Consider the following 23,632-nt stretch of genomic DNA (forward strand, 5'->3'; position numbering starts at 1 on the left):
CTTTGCCTTTGTTAATGATTCTGGTGCAGCCTCGTGGGTCCCAACAGTGGACAAAGAGGTAAAAGAAGTCTTTGCATCAGGGTCACGAGATGGACACTTTGTTATGTATGCATGAAAGAATGTTTTCCCTCTCAGGAGTTCAGCGCAAATAAACACAGGGAGATATATAAGATGGTTTCCTGAGAAGATTGGACAATTTTTCCTGTTTAGAGATATGGGCATATTGGCTGCTAAGAATGATCATGCCTCGTGGATAATGAGTTAGAGCATTTTTCCTGTAACAAAAATCTGAAATTACAGGACTAAATATATCTAAGTTCCATATTGTCAAGATATGCAACTATTAAGGTTATCTTATTAAAATTCATGTTATTGTTAAAACTTGAGTTAGAAGTTCATTTCAACCTGGTGTTACAACCCAGGGTTTGCGTAGCGGTTTCGGCCACTACACCACAGGTGCAAAAAGCCAAAAACAGTTCCCCAAAAGCTATTTTACTTTTACAATCTCTATAATGACCTTTTAGAGTCCTTTATTCTAACATCATGTTTTAATTTAACTCTTCATATGAATTTTTTCCCAAATATTATAACTATAATTAACATAGCCACCAAAGCCTGCTAATGGTAACAGATATCATGGGGTTTACCCTGTATTTGAGAACTTCTTAGAATGCATTCAAAAAGGAAGTATGAACAGCACTGATCTCAGCACAGAATATAATCCCCAGGCCATTCACCTTTGTTTTGATGGAAAAGAATAAACAGACACCAGAATTTAACTTTTAAAGTGAAACTCGAAGGTATAGCATGAGGGTTGTCAACAAAGTGGGAATGCTGTCAGCTTTTTATTTATCACTTAAGTATTTAATTTTAATTTATGAATATAAAAACTATTTTTATTCAGGTTTTGGTATTTGTCAACATTTCATACACTTTTTTTGTTTAATCTGTAAAATACAATAAAAAATTATCTAAATTTAAATAAATGTATACGTATTTTTATATTGTATATGTGTTTTAGAAAGGGGGAATAATCACTTAGCAATGGTGAAAGGAATGCATTGGGGGGGGAGAAGTAAAGAACCACTGATACAGCAGTCACAGCTATTTTCATTTGTCACTGTCTTAAAAAATAGTTGTTTCAAATAAATACACCGCAATAACTTTGGATGCAAAATTAAAAGCTTAACTAAAAATTTTTTTTAAATACCAAATCACTTCAATTCAGAATCTTCAAAACTGTGACATTTATAACCATAAAAACCAGAATCTGATTTTGAGGAACAAAAAATTAGGTACCCTCCTCTGCATGGTCAGTAACAAGATGGAATGTTTCAGTAACACTGCATGAATGACTAAAATTAATGCAATGATAATTATTTCAATAAATAAAAATTTGATAAAGTCCAAAATGTTATAGAAGAAATGGATATTTATAAAGAAACATTTTAAGCTTCAGATGAAGCACTTCCACACATAATCATTTCATAATCTAGAATCTTTTGTGGAGCAAGTGATTCTTCCAACCAAAAAAAAAAAAAACATCGATGCATAGAAAAAAGAACAAACTTCAGAACATAACTGACAAACATGCTCCAGTAGATATATTTAATGTGATTTTTTTTAATGACACCTGATATGTCTTTGATTTTAAAGATGAAAACTAAAAATGGAGAAAAAGAAGCTAAATACTCTTATGTGCCAGTATGAGAAACATCCACTTTTGGTAAATGTTAAATCCAGAAATTGTGTTTCAAAGCCAATCAAATCTTTTCAGTAATAATGCAAAATCATGTTTGATAGCAAGCAATTTCTGAAGAATAGAATAATAGGCCTACCAGTGGCCAAGTGGTAAAGTCACTGAACGCTGGTAGTTCGGCCCAAGGTTTGAATCCTGGCAAACAGGTTTGATGCATCAGCATTTTAATGGTTTTCTCCGTGTGTAACGAGTACAGAAGGCATTTGTTACTGTATTCTGCAGAGAGAATTTCATTGAAAACCTTAATTTTCATACAGCCAAAGAAAGTATACTAAATTCATCTTTGCTATAGCAGTTATTATGTCTTTTTTTTTTTTTTTTTTTCCCTGGGGAGTAAGTAGGTAGGCCTTTTAATAACCACCCAACTACAATTTTCTTTTCCCAAACCAATTTAATGACCATATGGATGACCCATTATCTCACTCATGGGCTAAAATGGAATCCTAGACTATTGCAAACTTACATTAAAAGAATATAATACCAACAAAAGCAAAAGTTAAAGTGTTTCAACTACTGATATAGGTGACAAAATGCAGTATAAGGGTATAAACCACTCAGGAAAGAGCTATCTAATATTAAGTAATTTTATCATAATGCACCTCTAAGGGAAACAATATCACAGAAAACAATAACAAAATTGCTTTGATTCCAAAAGTGACTACTTTTAATGATGAAGCTACAAAGTACATTTGCAATGCAACAGTTGTTAGCTTCCTGCAATAACTTGCTTGAAATGAGATACAGAAACTGAGCTTTGAGGTCTGCGTAAGAACATACAAAAATTTCTGAAGGGAAAAATATAGTACTAATTCTCCCACACTCATTGTAATCAGTTTATCTTTGAAGACTGTTTTTATTTCCTTTGGTGAAAGAAAAGTCAATACAAAATTATCACTACACTAGGAAGTTAGCAGCTTTGAACAAATTATAAGAAGCATTAAAAAAAAGTACTAATACTTTGGTAATCTTATAAATAGTTTTGTGCATGACATCTTAAGTAATGTGTTCTAGGGAAGCTTTGAAAAAATTAATAACTATTTCCTTTTTGCCGGTTTAATTTCATGAATATCTCAAAACATGAGAGCCCTGTATTCATAACAATGTAAAACTATATTCATACCAATACAAATTTATTACAGATTCCCTTTTCCTATATTATACCAAATTTAGCTGCTTTCAATATTTTATAACTACAGGACTCTGGTAAATTATATTTTGTCTGGTTAAAAAAAAAAAAAAAAATATTCACCTGAAGATAAAACAATAATTATGAAAAATATTTTACAATCAATTAGCAATTTTTATTACCTATTACATCAAATATAAGAAACTAATAAATATATAAATTTAATGAATAATTAAAAAAACTTAATAAACAATTATATTAGCTCCAATAATCATACAGAATCAAATAAAACTGGAAGACTTTCTATCAAAAAAACCTCAGTTAATTGGAACATTTCTATAAAAAAAAAAAAAAAAAAAAAAAAGTCAGAAGTCATTATGGCATAATATGCAAGACATTTTAAATTTTAAATTCATGAAACACAATCATATCATTGAATTTTCAGTTATGATTCATGACTAAATTTTTATTAGTATTTACTATTGAAATTAAAATTTCTAGTAGTTTTGTCTGTTAAGTTTCAGACAATTTATTTCCTAATATTTCAATATAATAATAATTCGTAATATTCAATATAATATAATTCCTAATAATTCAATTTCTGTTTGCTATTTTATCGTCAAATCCATTCTCTGCATATCATTGCTGAAATATGGAAACAATTAAATTCTGTAATCATACCACTTGGAAAAATTTAGAGCATAATGAACAAATTACATCATTATGGAAATTTTAGAACTTAAATAAAAGAATGGATAGAAATAAATACTATTTATCATCAATCTGAACAGGGCTAACACACAGAGATTTTTATGACAATATATTAAAATTTCATACCTTTACTGTTAACAAATGGAATGATACAAGGCTGTAATTTTCAATAAGTTGCATTAGTGATTCATTCAACTTCTTGTACTTAGCCAGAAATGGATCATCCTAAAATAAAACAAGAAAATACTTTTGTTTTGAAGCTTTAAACTGATTTAATATAGAATGTTTATATGGTTATCATTTGAAATATATAGCTTCATAGTATTTGAAAGGAATGTAAGCTATATTTTTATTGAGTTGAAATGTTATATTTATAATATTATTAGAGAGCGACTTTTTTTTTAACAATAAATTTACTTTCTCATGTACTGTTTCTACCATTTAACACAGCACATTAATATGCTTTAAGATTGAACAAGTGATTGAAAATACTGAATGAATGATTTAAAATTTATAACTGAAACCGCTCAAAGTGAAGAAAAGAATTTTTTGGCTCAATTCTTTGATTACTGATCATGCAGATAATTTTATATATTTTTAATCAGCATGTGTGATCTTGGTGCTATAAATGAAAATTTGAATTTGTATTTTTTTTTTTTTTTAAGCTGTTGGAGAGAAAAAGTAAAAAAAGCATGACTGGGTGGTGTGTGGACAAAATGTTGATTTCCAGGTCATATAAATGTCCAATTTGCGAAATGAATATAAAATTGTAGAACAAAACACTGTATAGATAATTTTGGGTGGATGTGTAGAATTACCCAAAGCATGTTAGTATTGAATTGCCAAAAAAGATTCATGGTTTGTGAAGAATAAATTGAATTAGAGTGGTGTTTTGCAAATAATGCATATGTGGTGCAGGAATGATTTTACACAATTTCAGTTAAGAATGGCTAAAAATACTGTGGCAGATTGGAAGAGTTTTTATTCATAGAGTTAGTTATATTTGAAAGAGAATGTAGTGTTAGATAGGGAGGTGTCATTGTGGAAACTGATGAAAATAAATCTGGTAAGTAAAAGCATTATAGAGAAAAAAAAAAGTTGAAGGGAAATGGGTGTTTGCTCATGAGAAAGAGGTAGAAAAGTGTTTGTTTAGAGTGATTGAAAGCAGAAGTGCTGAGTCATTTTTACAAATAATTAAAGCAAATATTCTGCCCGGATCATTTGCGATTTCAACTGCTGGAAAACATTCAGGTGCCTTGAGGTTGAAGGATTTAAGCATTAACATTTGAAAGTGAAAAAGAGTTTACACTTCAGAGATTCAAATACAGATATATTCTGCAAAAGCTGAGAACTGAAGGTAAGTTTTATTTATTTTTATCGGCTAAAGTGAAGTATCGGATGCATGCTAAATTTGGTGATTACACTGCTGGCGAATGATTTTATTCTGATAACCTGACTTTCTTAAAGAGTTATTATTCCAGAAATTTATTTTTTTAAAACTCAGATCAGTAAAGCTGTGGGATATTTCCCTCTAGGTCACTTGCTCTCTATTGTTGACAGCTATTTATTTTTAAAACAACTTATTTTTAAATAGTGAAAAAAGGAACTTTTATTTTCATCATGTTGAAGGATACTTTGAATAATGTATGTTGATACTGTTTTCTGACTTATGATACATATTGATAGTTTGATGATCTTTAAAGAGTCATGAAAATCAAAAACATGCACCTGAAAGTAACTTTTGCATCATTATTTTAATACAAAATGTTTGCTATTGTAATCACACTTGATTATATTTTCTAGTCAAAACACTGCATATTATAACAAATTTGTGGCTTTTTATTTTTGCATCTTATTTCGCTTATTGTGAGGAATTACATATTTGCCAGTTATTGATGTATGGAATATTTGTTATTGATGTATGTGCAAAGACAGTATAACACCATTAGGAATCTAAAAAATAGTGAAATAAAAGCTGTGTGTGATATTCATTTGGTTTAAAAAAATATTTTTCTAATTTTCCTCAACACATTCATTCTTAAAATTTTATAACTTAATGAATATTGTCTATTAATAGCATATAAGGGACTGTGACATTGTGTAATAATAAAATCATCATTGAAATCATTTACAATTAAAGGGTTCTATGATGTAAATTTATATTTAAAAAAAATTGTTCTCATTTGTATTAATCGCAAAGCTTAAAAATCTTTGAAAATATTAAGACTGTCTAAAATACAAGTATGCAAGACTGGAATGTTGTTTACTCTTTTAATAAATGGTAGAACTGTCATGTGAATCTAAAATCAACAATTTATTATTCTTATTTTCAGTAAAGCCAAAGCTTGATTGTTAGAAGTGTAAACCTAAGATAAAGAATTTTAATGTTAATTTATAACAATAAACAACTAGTTATTGTAATTTTCAGTAGAAAACACTAAATTATATACAGTATAATATGTTAAAATACACTGTGATATCATAAACTTGGTCTAATTATTTATTATGTCACTAAGCTGAGCCTTCACAATTTGTTTATGCAGCATATTCTGAGCTTTCACAATCTATTCAGCCAGCACCACTAATAAATCAGTATTCACTTTACGATTCAGTGAATCCGTCAACTTTTTTTTAATTAACTATCTATTACATACATCAAGATGTGAAACATTACATAACAACTAGAAAACTATGAAATTTTTTAATTAATTATCTGTTACATACATTAACATGTGAAGTGTTACATAACTACTAGAAAACTGGAAAACTAGCCACATCCACTGAAACATAAGATCAGTATTTTATGTATGTTTAAAATATGATTATTTTTAAGGCAAATTGTAAATCAATTCTTAGTTAATAAAATTTTCCTTTTGCATATGGAAAGAGTTCTGAAGTTACTTCTAATCTCATGGTATTTATTTCACAAATAGGGGAATAAAATTTTTATTTTTAAGTGATTTCAATAAAAGAAAGCTTAATGCAGCTGAAAACGGTTCCCTCTCTTAAGAATCCAAAATCAAGTAGACACAGCCCCAATGAAGTTTCATTACAAATAAAAAAATTATTTTGTTTCATAGTTGGATATGTTGCTTCATTTCAAATTAACCTAAAAATTGAAAGAAAATTAATTTTAAAATGCACAAACCGAAAGTAATGCAACTAATTCTGATAGATCCAGGACTTCAGTGTAGAAATCAAGATTAAAATGAAGTTTTCCTTGTTTCTCAATCAGGTCAACTTTTGAAAGAACATTCACATGTGGCATTTCCACTATAAAAGAAAAAAGAAATATTTCTGAGAATAAGCACTGAAAGATATTATACTATGTTAATACATTTTTTACTACTAATATGTTATATAGAATATTACAATACTATAATTCATTTATATATTTCATTACACATATTTAGTCCCTTTTAAAATTCCCAATCTGGTCTAAATGAAAAATCAGATAGAATAGGTAAGGCAGTAAATGCATCAGTATTCAGTATGTTAAAAATAAATAAATAAACTGAGCATCAGCATTAATTACCATCAGGTAAAAGACACTCTTATTTGTAAACTAAATCTGAGCAAAAGAAATATTATGCATTATATACATAAATCAAAAATACAAAATAAAACTTCCAAAATTCCATTTTCTTGCCTTTAAAAATTTATCTTTTAAATTTCATTTAATATTTTTGAATTTATTTACCTTTTAAAGCTATGAAAAAAGCCCAAGAGAAAAATTTTGTACTTTTCTGTTTACCATAACATATTTTCCTAGCATAAAAATAACAATGGCACACAGCACAAAAATTTTAAAATCATGAATTAAAGTGAAAAAAAGACCATTAATAAAAATATGAAAATCAGATATATATCACATATGATATATAAAACTCAGTAAATATTAAGTTGCAGTAAATCCATTTAGCCAATCTATCTTAACCAAGCTGAATTTCTCTGCATTTCCTTTCCTCAAAAATTACTAGCTTTATCATTCATTTTAATGGAATATGGGATGAGGAAAATTATAAAATTTTCACAACTGAAAGATTTATTACTTTAATATGTTTCAAAAGTACTTCTGTTCAGTTCTGAGATAATAGTACCAGTCAAAAAAATAATGCAGGTCAAATATTTGAATAACTCCAGAAACTAGAAATGATATTGAGAAAAAATTATTTTCATAAAGAAAGATGACTGTTTATATTAATCAAGAAATATAGAAGTAAAATTAAAAACTATTTGTTGTTCATACAGGGGGATATCAATGAATTTTTGATTAACAAACTCAATGGTTTAAAAGGAATCTGTTGCCACTGCTTGAAATAAAACACTTTTATCTTCCACGCACCAGTGTTGCCATTTGGCAAGGTGCATGATATTTATCCAACAAACTTGGTTATTTAAAACAATATGTTGTCATTATCAGAACAAAAATAATTATATCTTTCATGTGCTAGTGTGTTGCCATTTGACTGTAACATTGATGGCAACACACTGTATAATTGTTGCCATGAGTATTACAACTTTTGAAAGATATTTAACTTTCAAATTTAATCTGTCTATAGCTGATTAAAAAACTAAGCAATTTAATAGTAACAATAGTTCTTAATAAAATTTTTTTAACTCAACATATGAAGTTTCCACTACATATACGTAAGTTGTTAACTCTCTGCAAGTGAAAAAATATTTTAGAAATATAACATTGGGAATGGTATACTTCATATATGCAATGGTTTAATGCATATATGTAATGGGTAATACTGCATAATGAAGTTAATGCTTTATTTTACAAATTTATTCATTTGTGTTGAATATATATACTACATTACTATATAAGTTACAGCTGAAGAATCCAAAGTTCTAGCTTTTAAAATACATGTCCAGTTTTTTAGGGCAAAATCTTACTTGCGCAAGCAAAAATGATGGCATCCAACTGTCTACATCAGTGGTCTTTAAACTGTGTTCTGCGGAACCCCAGGTTCAATAAGTTAAATCTCACGGTTCAACAATTCAAAATAAAAATTCAATATATGTCAAAGAGAATGAAGTGCAATGTTTTGCAAATTTAAACAGCTTTTTAACAGAATATGAATTACATTTATATGTCAGTGTTAAAGATTATATAATGGAACACCTTTTTCAGTTGAAGAAACCTATAAAAAAAAGGTTTCCTAGAAGATAAAACTAAGTGCCACTGGATATAAAATCTGTTCAAACACTATGATAAATCAGAAGACTTGCCAGTGGGAACAACTTACTGGCATATCAACAGATTCGACATTAAATCTAAATTTAGGCAAGAATAAGTCCTAATTTTTTATTGCAGATTCATGTAGAATACTCAAAAGTTTCTCACACAGCTATAAACATTGTAATGCCATTAGGAGCAATGTATTTATGCGAAAAATCTTCCTTGATATGTGTGGCAACAAAAGCAAATTACAAAAACAAATTAAATGCAGAATGTGAAATGCAACTGCAGATAACAACAATGGGGACAGACTTAGACAATTTATGTAAAGAAATGCAAGCACACTCCAGTCACTTAATATAATTAAAGGGTAGGTGACACCTGGAGTCTGAGTTAATTACAGTACAAAATCTGTAATCCGGATATCCATAATCCAAAGTGATCAAGTGATCTATAATGCGGACCTCAAAGCTACAAACTTTATGCGCATATGAATTTATGCATGCGCATATGGATTTATGCATGCGCATATGGATTTATGCATGCGTATAATGTGTTTACGCATCCACGTTTAATGTATAAAGGATGGTATAAGCTAGGCTAAAATTATCTAAGACATTTCAGTTAACATTGCAGATTGCACTGTTCCTTAATCTTCTAATTGGACCCGGCTTATTATTTTTTGCAGAACAATTTTATAAAAATTAAGCTTGAACTTTCGATTATGTCGAAAAGAGTTTCCAATTCTGGAGCTGCCAAAGGATCTACAAAGCGAAAGCATGTTTTGATGTCCATTAAACAAAAAGTGGAATTACTGCAAAAAAATGGACAAAGGCCTATCCGTCTCAAAATTATGCGAGAAGTATGACATTGGAAAGTCCACTATATATGACACAAGAAAAAGGAACTTTCTGAATTTTTTGTGGAAGCATCTTAAACAATTTACATTGAAAGAAATGTTTAATAAAGTAAACAAATAAATATTAAGCTTTTTTTTTTGTAAATTTTGATACTCTTTAGATCATAACTGTTATTTATTTCATAAATTATAATTTCATATTTTTAATTGTATCATTTCTGCATGCCACCTTAGATTTAAATTGATGATCTATAATCCGGAAAAACCCTAATCCGGAATATCGCCAAGGTCTCGAGGAGTCCGGATTACGGACTTTGTACTGTATATTAATTTTATGTTAAAACTTTTTAATAAAAAATATACTTTTCTTTAAATCTCTTTACATAAAGTACCTATGACATATTGATCTACTTTAAACATTATTAGCCCAAAAGGAGTTATTAGTCTTGAAATGGGATTTTGCGTTGGTTCCCTATAAACGGTGTATCACTTTTCAAATTGTTGCCAGTTAATATTATTGCCTATATTGTCTTAATTATAAAGAATTAATTGTTTTAATTATAAAGAAATTTAAATAATGAAGAATCTGCCTGTATGTATGTATGTTCCTCACATTGTGGAAAAAAACGATGGTATCTAGAGCTATCAAATTTTGAATAATGTAGTAGTACTATGTCTAAATTTGGAATTTGTTTTATTATTTATTTCAGATTTTGTAAAACTTTAATGATTTAGGTAAGCAGGTCACATGATACAAGCACCAGGGCATAGTTTGATCCTGTGTGTACTATTATGGGAATTCAGAAATGACTTAGGACATCTCTGATAAGAAGTGGGGTGTCCTGTACTATTATAACTGATACATGTTGGTTCATCAATTTTGCCCCTATTTGAACAGTCAATGGTTCTATGAGATAGTGCACATTTTACACATTTGGGCTTGAAATAACAGTTCTTAGTAATGATGCCATTTCTGTCAGTTTTTGCATTGAGGTATTTGATTTTTTTTTTTTTTAATGTATTTTTTCACAGAGACTGAAAAGAGCATCAAATCTTTGATGTTCTAAATTTTTCCTTCTGGATGACATTGATTAAAAACAGAGGCGGAGCCTTAGGTTTCCTACATGTGAATTGAGACATTCTTTGTACTGAGAAACTTCTATGTGTGAATGCAGTTGTTATTTTATTTTTATCTGTTCTAGCGGATAGTCCATGGCTGACAACTTTGATTGGTTTATTATACTTAGCATTTAATACATAGCGCTCAGTGAGTTTTTCTTTGAATAGTATGCTAAGTGTCCTACGATCTTCTGCACTATATGATAAGATGTTTAGATCCTTGCCATTTAACTTCCCAAGAAATTTGGCTTCTGTAGATTGTGATAGTTGACTTCAGACATTAATATGCCAGGATTTACCATGATGGGGGAAATACCTGGATTTTTAATATTCTGTTGTTGCTGCAGAGGTTGAGCTGCTGGAGTTAGGTATCATTTTCATCTTTATTTTCAGTGTTCAAATTTATTTTGACAAACTCAACCATTTGATAGTGAGCAGTGGCAACACTGTTCAAAATAAAACATTTTTAGCTCACATGACAGAGTGCTGCCATTCTGAAAAGTGTAAGATCCTCCAATTTTAATTAACAAACTTGCTTCTATGAAAGCAATGTGTTGCTGCAGCTGAAATAAAGTACTTTTATCTCCCATGCACCAGCATGTTGCCATTCAGTAAAGCATAAGACACTTTCAAATTTAATCTGGAAAATTACTGAGTAATAAACTAAGCAATTTAAAAAGAATAAACATAGTTTTAAGAATATTTTTTCCTACATTTTAATGTGATTGTTTTAAATATACATGTATTAAAACCATGAGATGTCTAATTGGAAGTGTTCAATATTTTTATGAAATTACACTAGCTGGACTCTTCACTAGCTTGATTAAAATCATTATATACTTTCTCATTTTTAGGATTTTGCCACTTTTGCAATATTTAGTAATTAAAGTTAACACATAAAAAGTTAATAATAAAAAGATAAAAGAACTTTTTTTACCCATTTTACTAAGAGAACTGAATACTGATATGATGAAGTGAGAAAAGATTGAAAAAGATATAAAAATATATGCCAAAACTTTACACTGCATCGGGAATTCTAAACATATGCTACTATGCAGCTTTTAAAAATTTTGTGATTTTGTTGTTCAACTGTATGTTGTGTAAGTGCAAAGAACACAATGCTTAATAACAAAGCTAAAAAGACCAAAAAAATAAGTGTTTATCTGGAATGTTTGCAAAAATAGATTGGTAGACTACGAGCTCAGCGATAGTGTAAAAAAAAAACTTAACAAACCCTTTTGGGCACCCATTAAAATCTGAAATCCTTCAGAATATTTTTAAGATATATTTTCTAAGGTTCGGATAGGATTCTCCAAAAAACAAAATCTAATAGTTGTAAGGGTTCAGTGAGTAATAAACTTTAATTTTTATTAATTTTACTTTAATTTATAACAGCAACTTTATATTTTTATGCTTTTTAAGATTTAATTTACATTAGAATAAAATAATGAAACATTTTTTGTAGCATCACATCTCTCTTGAAATTTTAGTCACCTCTCCTATTAAAACATAGATTATTTTTCAAAAAATGAATTAAATTTGAGGATCCCATGGAATACTCGACTTCGCAATGCTGATCTGCACAACCACATAAACTTGCATCTGGATAAAATATCAGATTAATACAAATAAAAATTTTAATGCATAATATGTTAAATACCTTAAGCATTTACAGTTTCTATTATTAAATAACAAAGAATCTGTATGTATGTATGCTTTTCCCAAATATAGAAAATTGCTAACACCTAGAGTTTTTATGGATTCTTAAAATTTTCAAAAGGTAACATCATTTTCTAAGCTATGTCTGTCATCAGATATTACAGAAATTTCAAAAGTTCCCAACTGCCTTAAATTTCTTTAAGGCAGTTCAAATCACTTTGAATATCAAATGACCTTTTACATTATTTTTAACTTGTATCAAATTATGTATGATATTATAAAGTTCTGATGCATTATACACATGTTCTGTTCTGCTAACTTCAATTTAGTTTTTACCACTATTAATCATTCAGAAACTCTGCCGATTCTTTCTGTATCCATTTATAAAGTATCTGCAAGCAAATTTTTAAAGATTTTGCTATAAAAATTTCACTTTTTGTGATTTTCTGTACAAAATTGTTTGATAGAATCAGCCCAATAGTTTCTTTCTTTTTTTTTTTTTTTTTTCCTTTATGTTTTTTAATAATATTATTAAGTTTATTAACCTTCTAGCACGTGTGTATGCGCAAAATTTACAACAAATTCCGTTTTTAATGCTCATATTTCGCATATCAAAGCTGAGACGTCTGAAGGTCATTTCTATTCCTCCTTTCTACCCTTCCCCACATCATGTGCCAACAGGAAGGCATTTGACTTTTTTTTTTTTTAATTGGGCTTTTGTGCTACATGGCAGCTTTTTCATACAAGTTACGACATGCGAGTGATCCTGTTTTAAAATTCGGAAAATATTTTTTCCTCATATATTTTGTAATTTTGTGTTATTAATTGCCATGTATTATTTTAATTGGAATACATTTGGCTCTGTAAATTTTATATCAGTTTTCATGACAAAAAAACGTGCAACCACCTGATTTTGCTCGGATTCTTCAAGAATTATCTGATGAAGAAAAGGAAGGCAAAGAAACCTTTGGATGGGAGAACAATAGTGATTTCCATGCCTTATTTTCTTTTATTTCTATTTTTTGGAAATAAATAAGAACATTAAAGTTAGTTTAAAGTGCATTTTTGTAACCAGTAAGAAGTAAATTTCCTTACAGAAGTAAGTAATGCTAAACGTACTTTTTTTTCTACCAAGTGTTTTCCTTTTTTATTGTCTATAATTGTCTTTGATGAATATTAAAATTAGCTTCGATTTTAAAATATAACTATTAAATAATAAATTTAAAATTTTCTATAATGAAATACATCATTGTATTTCCATCTCACTAACATAAGAACTTGAAAATAATTTACTTATATTTGAATGTGATATCGTCTGTATTTTGCAATAATAAGATTAATATTTTATTTCTTAACAAATTTATCATCAATATTCACTCATTTCTGTCATTTTTTGTGCCAAAAACGGTATAATAACGGATGTCGTAAAAATACGACATGCGCACGCTTATGTAAAATTGCCAAGTGCGCGTGCTGGAAGGTTAACTAAAAAGAAATGGAACAAAATAAATATGTTAGGACATTGATCCATTTAAATTTACTAATTAAAAAGAAATAAATTAATTGCTTTCTTCTGGATAACGAGTAGTTTTATTTTATCATACTGCACACATATATTTTATTTGCATAAGAGCTCCACTATTCACCTGCAAGAGCCATGCTATGGCCACCCTGCGCACTAGGCTATCTAAAAGCAATATTGTTATGAATTTTGTATCTAAGTAGATAATTTTAGTGAAATTGTAGTATCTTTTTGTATAATGTAACATGAAAATCTAAAGAAGTGAAGCTTTGCCAGATAAGAATAAAGGGGCAAGTCTTAGCATTGAGTAAATATCTGTCTGGTTAATCTGGTGAGATATCAGCAAGGTGGCGATGGTTTTGACCACGAATTTCTGTCGCAAAACTTCAGGACATTTTGGTCTGGTCCCTGTATCACCGTAATGTGTATTGTAACTGAATAAATGGGTTAGAGTTGACTTTAAGGTACCCCTTGTATTATCGTGAAGTTGTTGCTTCATTTATCACCAAGTTGTTGTTTCATTTTTCGCCAAGTTCTTGTATCATTTATGGTAACCTGAGTAGTTCAATGTTATGGAAACCCTATTATGACGTAATCATTCTGGGAAATTTTGAATCATGGGATGTTTTGCAAATTGTTTTGTGGTGTGTGTTGCTTAGGAAGTACATTGCTTGTATCATTGTTTAGACGGTACAACGGCTGAATGTAGTAGGATTAATTTGAAGTTTCTGTATGATTTGGAAGGAAAGGGGAAAAGTGGATTAATTGAGTGAATTAATTGTGTAAATGAAGTTTTACTTAGTAGCCATAGTCCGGAACTACGTAGTATATTTTTGACTTTTATTTTTGTGAATTTCTGTGGCGACGCGGATATACGGATTGTAGTTCAGATAATTTTAGGAAGTTTTTGGATGCTGCTAAGGAATTTTGTGTGCCACAGACTGAAGACGAACGAATTTCTAAATAAGGTAAGGGGATTTTTGCTTTGTTTAGTGCTAAAATACATAACAGGTTTTTTCCTTTTTTGTGTTATTTTATTTTTTGGTTTAAAATGCAACTTATTGAGGTTTTTTTTTTTTTTTTTTTTTTTTGTTTGTTTGCCTCTACTGTAGAATTGAGTGCTCCTTTGACTTTTAAGTTAAAATATGTCGATGTGTACATGAAAAAACTCAAGGGAGTGCATAAAGCATAGTTTGTACAATTCGGGGATTTTTTTTTTAAAGTGAAAATAGGTCGATGTGTACATGGATACCGAGTTTGTGCAATTCTTGTTATTTTGGCTTGCGTAGTGGCAATTTTTTCACCAAAAATTGCTGCTACACAAGCCAAAATAACAAGTCAAAGCATTGCACAAACTTGGTATCCATGTACTGCCAAAAATCGACAAGTTTCACCAAGGGGTACCCTAAAATATACTTTTACCAATAAATGTAATTGATCCTCTATGCAGCTATAACAGTACCTGGCCCTCATATGCCTTCCAGTAATTTCGAGAAGTAAAAGAGATTTTTAAGTAGCTGGGGGAAAACTATATGAGAGCTTCAGTTTTCAGTTGTTAGTTCAGAGGTGAAGCTGAAGTATTGAGATATCTGAGAGAATTTTGCCTTTTAGAATATGCTTTACATTGTGGTGCATTTAATGTTTTAATACTTTGAAGTGCAACTACTGATTGTACCCTGTAATACTGTGAAGAGCTATATGACTATATTTGTGGAAAGTTCTAGAGCTGTGAACTGTTTCTCTTGGTAAATTAAATTTTATCAAGTTATCATCAGTTTTCTTTGCATTAAATCTACTATGAACCCATACACACACAATAATATCTTGCCACTGCCAGAAATAAAAACATCTTTCTTTTCTTTACCAGCATGTTACCATTCAGAAAAGCACAAGGTATTTAATTTTTAAATTTAATTTATAACAAATTAAGCAATTAAAAAGTAATAAACTGAGTTCTTAATAATGAAATTATATTAGCTGAATTCCTTAAAAATTATTACATACTATATATTTTTAATAATAACTATTTTATATGGCTAGCCATGTAAGCAAGCTAGTTAAATTAACCCCTCAAGTGGCATGACCACCTTTATCCAGTCATGAAATTTCTTGTTATTAAATATATAGTACCTTATTATTTAAAATATTTTGGTTTCTTATTTTGCTTAAAGATCTGTATATTATCTTAATGAATGAAAGCTTACAGAAATAGAGACTAAAATAACTCATTGCACAAACTTAACATGTGCATGCTGTTTAAATACAGTTTTTCACTAGCAGATTTAAAAAAAAAAAAAAAAAAAAAAAAAAATGCCACTTACAGGGTTAGAAAATAAAGCATATATTTCTTTCTTTAAAATCAGCATTCATTTCTGCACTCTATAAAACATGTGAACAAAACTTTTAAATATGATGACAATGAGCTTAGATGCTTACTTTGTAACATAGTTGAAAGTGAAGTGAGCAGAACTGAAACGAATTTAGCAGGATCACAACAATAATGCGAATCAACTAAATGAACTGCTGATAACATGAAGCCTGACTTCTGTAAAAATGACACAATCCTTTGCATAGACTTATGGTGAGTGTAAAGTTCAACCTATAAAATAATAAAAATAAGTATAAAATATTTTAACCTACAGATTAATACAGATAAGTATATAATATTCATGTGTCATTAAAAAAAATAAAAATTTATTGTGAATTACAAAATTATCCAAATAAATTTTATTCATATTTTTACCACTAGATATCATTAGAGTGTTTCAATATGAATGTTAGTTATTAAAATTTGCTTCTAATAATGAAAAAGAATTTCTTATTACTATCTTAAATACAATTTTCTACACTGATAAAACTTTGGACTGCATTTCAATCTGTTTTAAACCTGTGGTTTTTTCTAGCAAGAGGAATAAGAAAATAATAATTTTCTTCACCCTGAACTGAATCAGACAGGCTAGGAGTAGTACTAACAAGAAAGTATACTACACAGAGTAAGTAATAAAGTTAAAATTTTACAACTGTTTCTTGGGTGAATAATTTTGCCAAAAAATTGTTGCATTTTATTAATTTTATTTCTCTACATTGTTTTCTCTGGGGATACTTAAAGATATATACAAACAATCTGAATACAACCAGGTAGTTCAACATTTAATTCTCTCAGTGCTATGGATGTAAAATTTTATATAGAAGGGTGGCTTTCATATTCATTATACATGAACATTTCTGCTAGATTTTAATTCTTCTGATTTCAGGTTGGATGTATAATGGAAGAAAAGTAATCAAAGTACAGAGCCGTTTTTTGATAATGTTTCAAGAAAATACCATTTATTCATGACATTTTCAGGAACTGTCAAATTTCAGCACTAAACCCATAACGCTTGGAGGGTTAAACAAAATAAAGACAGAAAGAAGAAAAGAACATATAGTTGAAACAGAATATGATTATACTTATATTGTGCCTACAGATGGTTATTTGATTTATTTTATACATCACACATTGCTATAATGTTAAAATAAACTATTCATAAAAATATATGTATATTTATATACTTTTAAAGCTATTTAAAAACAAAACAGTAACACTTTTATGATAGCCTGCATCTTCAAGACAGTACAATTTTACCAATTAAAATTCCTCCCTATTGAAATAACACATCAAGAATTAAAACACAGAAAAATTTATATACAGAGAATATAATTAATAAATATAAAATGTCAGTTTCTTTCAAAGAAAATATTTACCTGGCCAGGACAATCAAATAAAAAATAACAATCACTAAATTTTTTGAGTTCATCTAAAAGCCAATCAATTTTCTTTTCCAGAAATTCCATACAATAAATTAAGCCTCCATTTGGTCCAAGTTTCACACGTTGCATCACATTTTCTACAGTGATTAAATCAGAGACATCAACATTTGCTTCATATGGAAGAACATCATTAGCAGGATCAAGATTTACTACTGCAACTCTTCTTCCAACTCCCCTTAAAAATTCACTCATTCCTTTGCAGTAAGCAGTTTTTCCTGATCCAGGTGGGCCAATTACAAGCTGTCCAAACTGCATCTCTTACTGAAAAAAAAAAAGTCTATGTCAGTGCATTCCTTAAAAAGATTATTAGTACTTATGTATTATCCCACTGATCATGAAATCATATGATTTAGTGCCAGTTATGGATATGCGTAATGTAACATGACATTCATAACATCTGCATTTTCATTTGATGTAGCTTCCACTGATTCTCACTGTGCCATCTTTTGTTTTTATGAATTATGATATAAATTATCTGCTACTGTTGTACTTTTTTTTAACTTGGATTGTGAAAAAAATTATTAAAATTTGGGACCTGCCTGCTACAGAACAGCAAACAAGGGGAAAATTATGGGATCCTACCATCAAAAAAGGTTCGTATTTATGGACATGGCACGGTCAAATGAATATAGCCGATAAAACAGCAATAGAGTGAAACAATTTTGTGCAGGAAGTGTGTATACATAGCATTCTAAACAGAGTGTTCAATAAAATAGGAGGGCCTAATAAAATAGAGAAAATGGACGAAAACATTTTTATAAAGTGTAGAAACAAATTGAATTGAATGCTGATTGTTTAGTAAATAAAGGGGCATAAGTTTCTTTACAATTAAGCAGGAATGAATGGCACAAATTTGGCAGGATATCTACCAAATTTCATGGTTTGATGGTAGCCAACTTTTATGGTGAATGGAACGATATTAAGCACCAAATTATTTGTATAATTCAAATGTTACAAATCCTACAATAAAAATAATTTGTTATGGCTACAGGTAGGAGAAGAATGTCGTATAACACACATACAACAGAACCTTTACTAACTCGGCCTCTCTATTAACTGACATCTCTGACCCAGCAACCACTTAATTAACAGACCAACTAAATTAACAGAAGAATGACATCTTGCAGTCTAAAATAAGCATGAAAATAAAATATATTACATGTAATATATATAACAAAATTACTATTACTTAATACTATCACAAAAAATTACTCTTTTTTGCATCAAATTATAAATTAAAAATAGTAAGCATCTTAGATTTAAAAAAGAAGAAGAAATGAACCGATGATATCCAGGTGGCAGAAATATAATAAAACAATTTAAAAATAAAATACTTTGCAAGTTAAAAATTTGGCAATTAAGTTTGCCAATTTTCCTAACTAATATTTCGATTTTGACGTGGCTACTTGAAATAAGAAGTACCACATTTCTTCATTCTCAGTTATTATTTTTACTAAATTTGGTTTCATATAACTACCATATTAATTCAGGTATTACAAGCATATTAAATAATTTCTTCTTCTACTTAAATTACAATCTTCATCAAGACCTCTGAATGCTCATCCTAATCGATATGATAATTTTTAATTTATATTATTCTAACTCTTTTTGTTCCATGATTTTCTTTGTATTCTCTCCATTGCAATTAATCAGTAAAAATTCTATTTAAAATTTTTAATCTTTTAATTAAAATATACACTCTTAAACAAAAACAAAAAAAAAAAAAAGGGGGGGGACTCGCCAAGAAGGAGTTATCTGAATGGGACGAAAATCGGTAGAAGTGATTTAAATGTACAGAAAAACAAACTATTACAGTTTGATAAAAATTGGACGATTTATTGAAGTGATAGAGCTTCACAAAGTGAAAAAGTCAGTAACATGTTTGTCCACCTCTGGCCCTTATGAAAGCAGTTATTCAGCTTGGCATCGATTGATAGAGGTTGCAGATGTCCTCCTGAGGGATATCGTGCCAAATTCTGTCCAACTGGCGCATTAGATTGTCAACATCCCGAGCTGATTGGAGGGCCCTGCTCATAATGCTCCAAACATGCTCAATAGGAGAGAGATCCGGCGACCGCGCTGGCCAAGGTAATGTTCGGCAAGCACTAAGGCAAGCAGTAGAAACATGTGCAGTGTGGGGGTGGGCATTATCTTGCTGAAATGTAATCCCAGGGTGGCATGACATGAAGGGCAACACAACGGGCCTTAGAACTTCATCGACAAACAGCTGTGCTGTGTCACAACCAAACGGGTCCTACTATGAAATGAAATGGCATCCCAGACCATCACTCCTGGTTATCAGGCCTGTCTGTCAGAATACAGTCAGGTTGGTATCACACTACTGTCCAGGGAGTCTCCAGACTCGCCTTTGCTGGTCATCGGGGATCAGTTCAAAGCGGAACTCATCACTGAAGACTATTCTACTCCAGTCAGTGACATTCCAGTGCGAATGAACCCGACACCACTGTTAATGGGTTTGACGTTGTACAGAGGTCAATGGTAGTCGATGCAAGGGGCACCGTGACCTCAACCCCCTTTCTGCGAGCCATTATAAATGGTCCATGCGGTCACTGAAGCACTAGTTGCACGTACAATCCATGATAATGATGCATCTGGGGCAGTGAGTGCCGCTCTGATGATTGCTCGGTCTTCACGTTCTGCCATTTCTCTAGGCCTACCGCTTCCTTCTTGATGCTGTCTGCAGCCATGGTTCACCCATTCCTGCCAACATCGTCTAATAGTAGCATCGCTCCTGCTCAAATGTTGAGCTATTCGGAGATAAGACCAACCGGCTTTTTTGAGCCCAACTATACGAAATCTCTCAAATTCTGGCATCTGCACATATCGTTTGCGCACCTGTATGCGAGGCATAGTTAATGTCTACCAGAGTACACGGAATGAAATTCGAGAAGAATTTATGACCTGGAATCGTAATTTCTCCTCTTAAATATCCTGCCAGCTGTGCAGATCAGATGCGCTATAGCGACAACCATTCATTCATTGGCAGCCAAAATGTAAAATTTTGCATTTTCCATTGAAACCTGTATACATATCAATTTGTGTCCCATTTGCTTTATATCTTCTCGGTGTGTCGTCTTTTTTTTTTTTTTTTTTTTTTTTTTTGTCTAAGAGTGTATAACTTTTTTTAAAAAATTTATTGTTAAATGCTGCAGTATGAAGCTGCAATATGTATATTTTCAATTTGCTTTGAAAACTTTGCTTTACATCATAATTTATGAATTTTCAATTTGATTCTCATGTCAAAACGTTTTGCAGTATGTACAGTTGTTGGTTTTAGAAACAGCCAATCTCTCTTTTCTAATTTCATTTGCTTTCAAACAGTAAGTGATCATATGCAAGATCTCTGTGGCACATCTGATCCCTATTCTCATACATTGCTCATTATTATAATTCACACACTTTTCAATAGGTTTGTTAATGGGTTCCAAACTCTACCACTCTATAAACTTTAATAAAAATAAAAATTGGAGAGAAAATCATATAAATGTTCTTGCCAAACAAAATGTACACTCACTGGTACCATCAAACAAAATTAGGCTTTTTTGTTTAAATATGAATAAAAAAAGTCTATAAACCAGCATTTTCCAAATGATATTTAGCCATTCCCTAAGACTACAAAAAATATTGCAGTTATGTTATGTTTGGTAAATGAAATAATGTTACAATTCAGTTAATTTTACTACACTAAACCGTCTTTGTAATTACAATCCAGTACAAGTATAATATATTCTGAATAATGTGACAACACCTATCTTCATAAAAAAACACTAGAAAATGATGCACAGAAGGCTGTGATAGAATGACTTTATGAAAATGGAAAAATTTGGGATGAGGAATTAAATTATGCTTATTAAAATGTATATCATTGTTTCTGTTTCACTTTTTAAATATGAACTGGATTTTACAGATTATGGGAAAGCACATGAGGGTCAATCTGAGTAAGAGTAAAAATGCTCTCATGCAAAAATTCTTAAGGGAAACTAGATCATATTCATAACACTTAATGGCAAACTATGAAACTGTTATTAATGGCAGCCAGCAGGTGCAGGATTTACGTACAAGCTATGCAAGCTATAGCTTAGGGTCCCCACTTTCATCGGGGGGCCCCAAAAATTAAAATATAGTATAAATATACTATTAAAATTTAGTATAACTGACATATAAAGGGCCTCGTATCTCAAATAGCTTAAGGCCTTATCATGTTTAAATTCGGTTCTGCAGACAGCCCATTTGCCAGAATTACAGCCTGAATTGTATTATCACTGTTCCATGGTTTTATCACTCGGCTGTTAGTCAGCTGCACTTAAGACCATATAACTAATGTCTTAGTATCATAATAATGATTTATTAAGACCAAAATCATGTTATATTTCTCCTGGCAGATAAAGTGACTTTGTTTTAGCAGGGCTGGTTTAGGGACTCCACAACACTGCAGTTGTGGGGCTCCAAGCTTAATAGAGGCACTATCGTGAATAAATATTAAAATGTAATCTAAACTTTTTACTGAAACAATACTTTGAATTTCTGAAATCTTACTTGTACTGAGCACTTTAAAGTATTAGACTGTAATCTGAGAAATTCAGAACCTCAATTCAGAAACTGAAGAATTCAGAATAATTTATAATCAATAAATATTACAATATTACAATGTAAATATTACAATAAATATTACAATTATGGTATTCGGATTATGGGTATCAATATTTTTTTTTTTTATCACTATATCCTATGTAGAAGATGAAGCCTTTACTTCTAATCGACACATAATTTGTGCATAAACATTACTTGCTTTCTAGATTAATTAATGCAAATATTGTGTAGATATACAGACATACCTTAATGGATAAATTAATATTACTTGTTTTTTTAATTATTTTGAATTGTAAAAAATTTTACACTAATTATACTTGCAAAAAATTGTGTTTCATTTATAGCACATTTTCATACATGATTTGAATAAATTATCTGGCATAATTTTGCTTAAAAACAGAAATAGTGAATATTATGCATTCATAAATAATTTCTGCTTTAAAATATAATTCCATAAAAAATTCTTCATACTTGATCTCTGAGCCAATTTTGTGTGTATGTATGATTTTTACAGTCAAAAGTCATTAATCCGGACTCATCGGGACTTCGGCAATTCCGGATTATCGATTTTTCCAGATTATAGATCCTCAGTTTAAATCTGGTAAAATGGCATGCAGAAATTATAAAATTAAAAATATGAAACCGTAATTTATGAAACAAAGAGCAATTATGATCTAAAGGGTATCAAAATTTACAAAAAAAAAAAAAAAAAAAAAAAAGCTTAATATTTATTTGTTTACTTTATTAAACATTTCTTTCAATATAAGTTCTTTAAGTTGCTTCATTTTATGTGATAATACTTTCTCTTTAATTCTACAAACAGACATAATTTCTTGTTCAGTTACAAAGTTCCGTTGTTCAAGTCCTATAATTGCTATGTCGAGAATACCGACTAATTTGTCAATCGAAATTTTTTCGTTTTCAATAATCTCTGTGTCACTTTCTTCACTATTGGAAGCGAATTATAATGACAAGGAATTTGATTTAAATCATATCAAAGACGGAGTACATCGAGATGAAATACTAGATTTAGTAAGGAATTATAAGCAAATAAAATAAAAGCTTCTGCCCTGAAGATAAGGATAGTGCTGACAGATCAACTTCCAATTCATTGTGCGCCTCGGCATCTCCCCCCCCCCACAGAGCAGAGTGAAATTGATAAACAGATTTTGGAATGGTTAGAGAAACAAAGGATATGCCTTTATCCATTTTTTGCAGCAATTCCACTTTTTGTTTGATGGACATCGAAACATACTTTTGCTTTGTAG

At 30.1% G+C, this 23,632-nt stretch overlaps 1 protein-coding gene across 1 annotated transcript in view; it reads right to left on the bottom strand.

Moving 5' to 3' along the window:
* LOC118192977 (GPN-loop GTPase 2) overlaps positions 1 to 23,632 on the bottom strand; it is a 36,533-nt gene that overhangs the window by 1,903 nt on the left and 10,998 nt on the right. The window contains exons 2-5 of the mRNA XM_035364009.2: positions 17,688 to 18,014; positions 16,380 to 16,542; positions 6,745 to 6,869; positions 3,723 to 3,821 (exon numbers count right to left, since the gene is read on the bottom strand). Coding sequence (XP_035219900.1) covers positions 3,723 to 3,821; positions 6,745 to 6,869; positions 16,380 to 16,542; positions 17,688 to 18,008 — 708 coding nt within the window. The 5' untranslated portion in view covers positions 18,009 to 18,014. The remainder of the gene's footprint in view (positions 1 to 3,722; positions 3,822 to 6,744; positions 6,870 to 16,379; positions 16,543 to 17,687; positions 18,015 to 23,632) is intronic.

The sequence above is a fragment of the Stegodyphus dumicola genome, chromosome 6 (genome assembly GCF_044657685.1).
Source record: "Stegodyphus dumicola isolate Sdum_Otavi_A_Nest chromosome 6, ASM4465768v1".
In the NCBI taxonomy this organism is placed as follows: Eukaryota; Metazoa; Arthropoda; class Arachnida; order Araneae; family Eresidae; genus Stegodyphus; species Stegodyphus dumicola.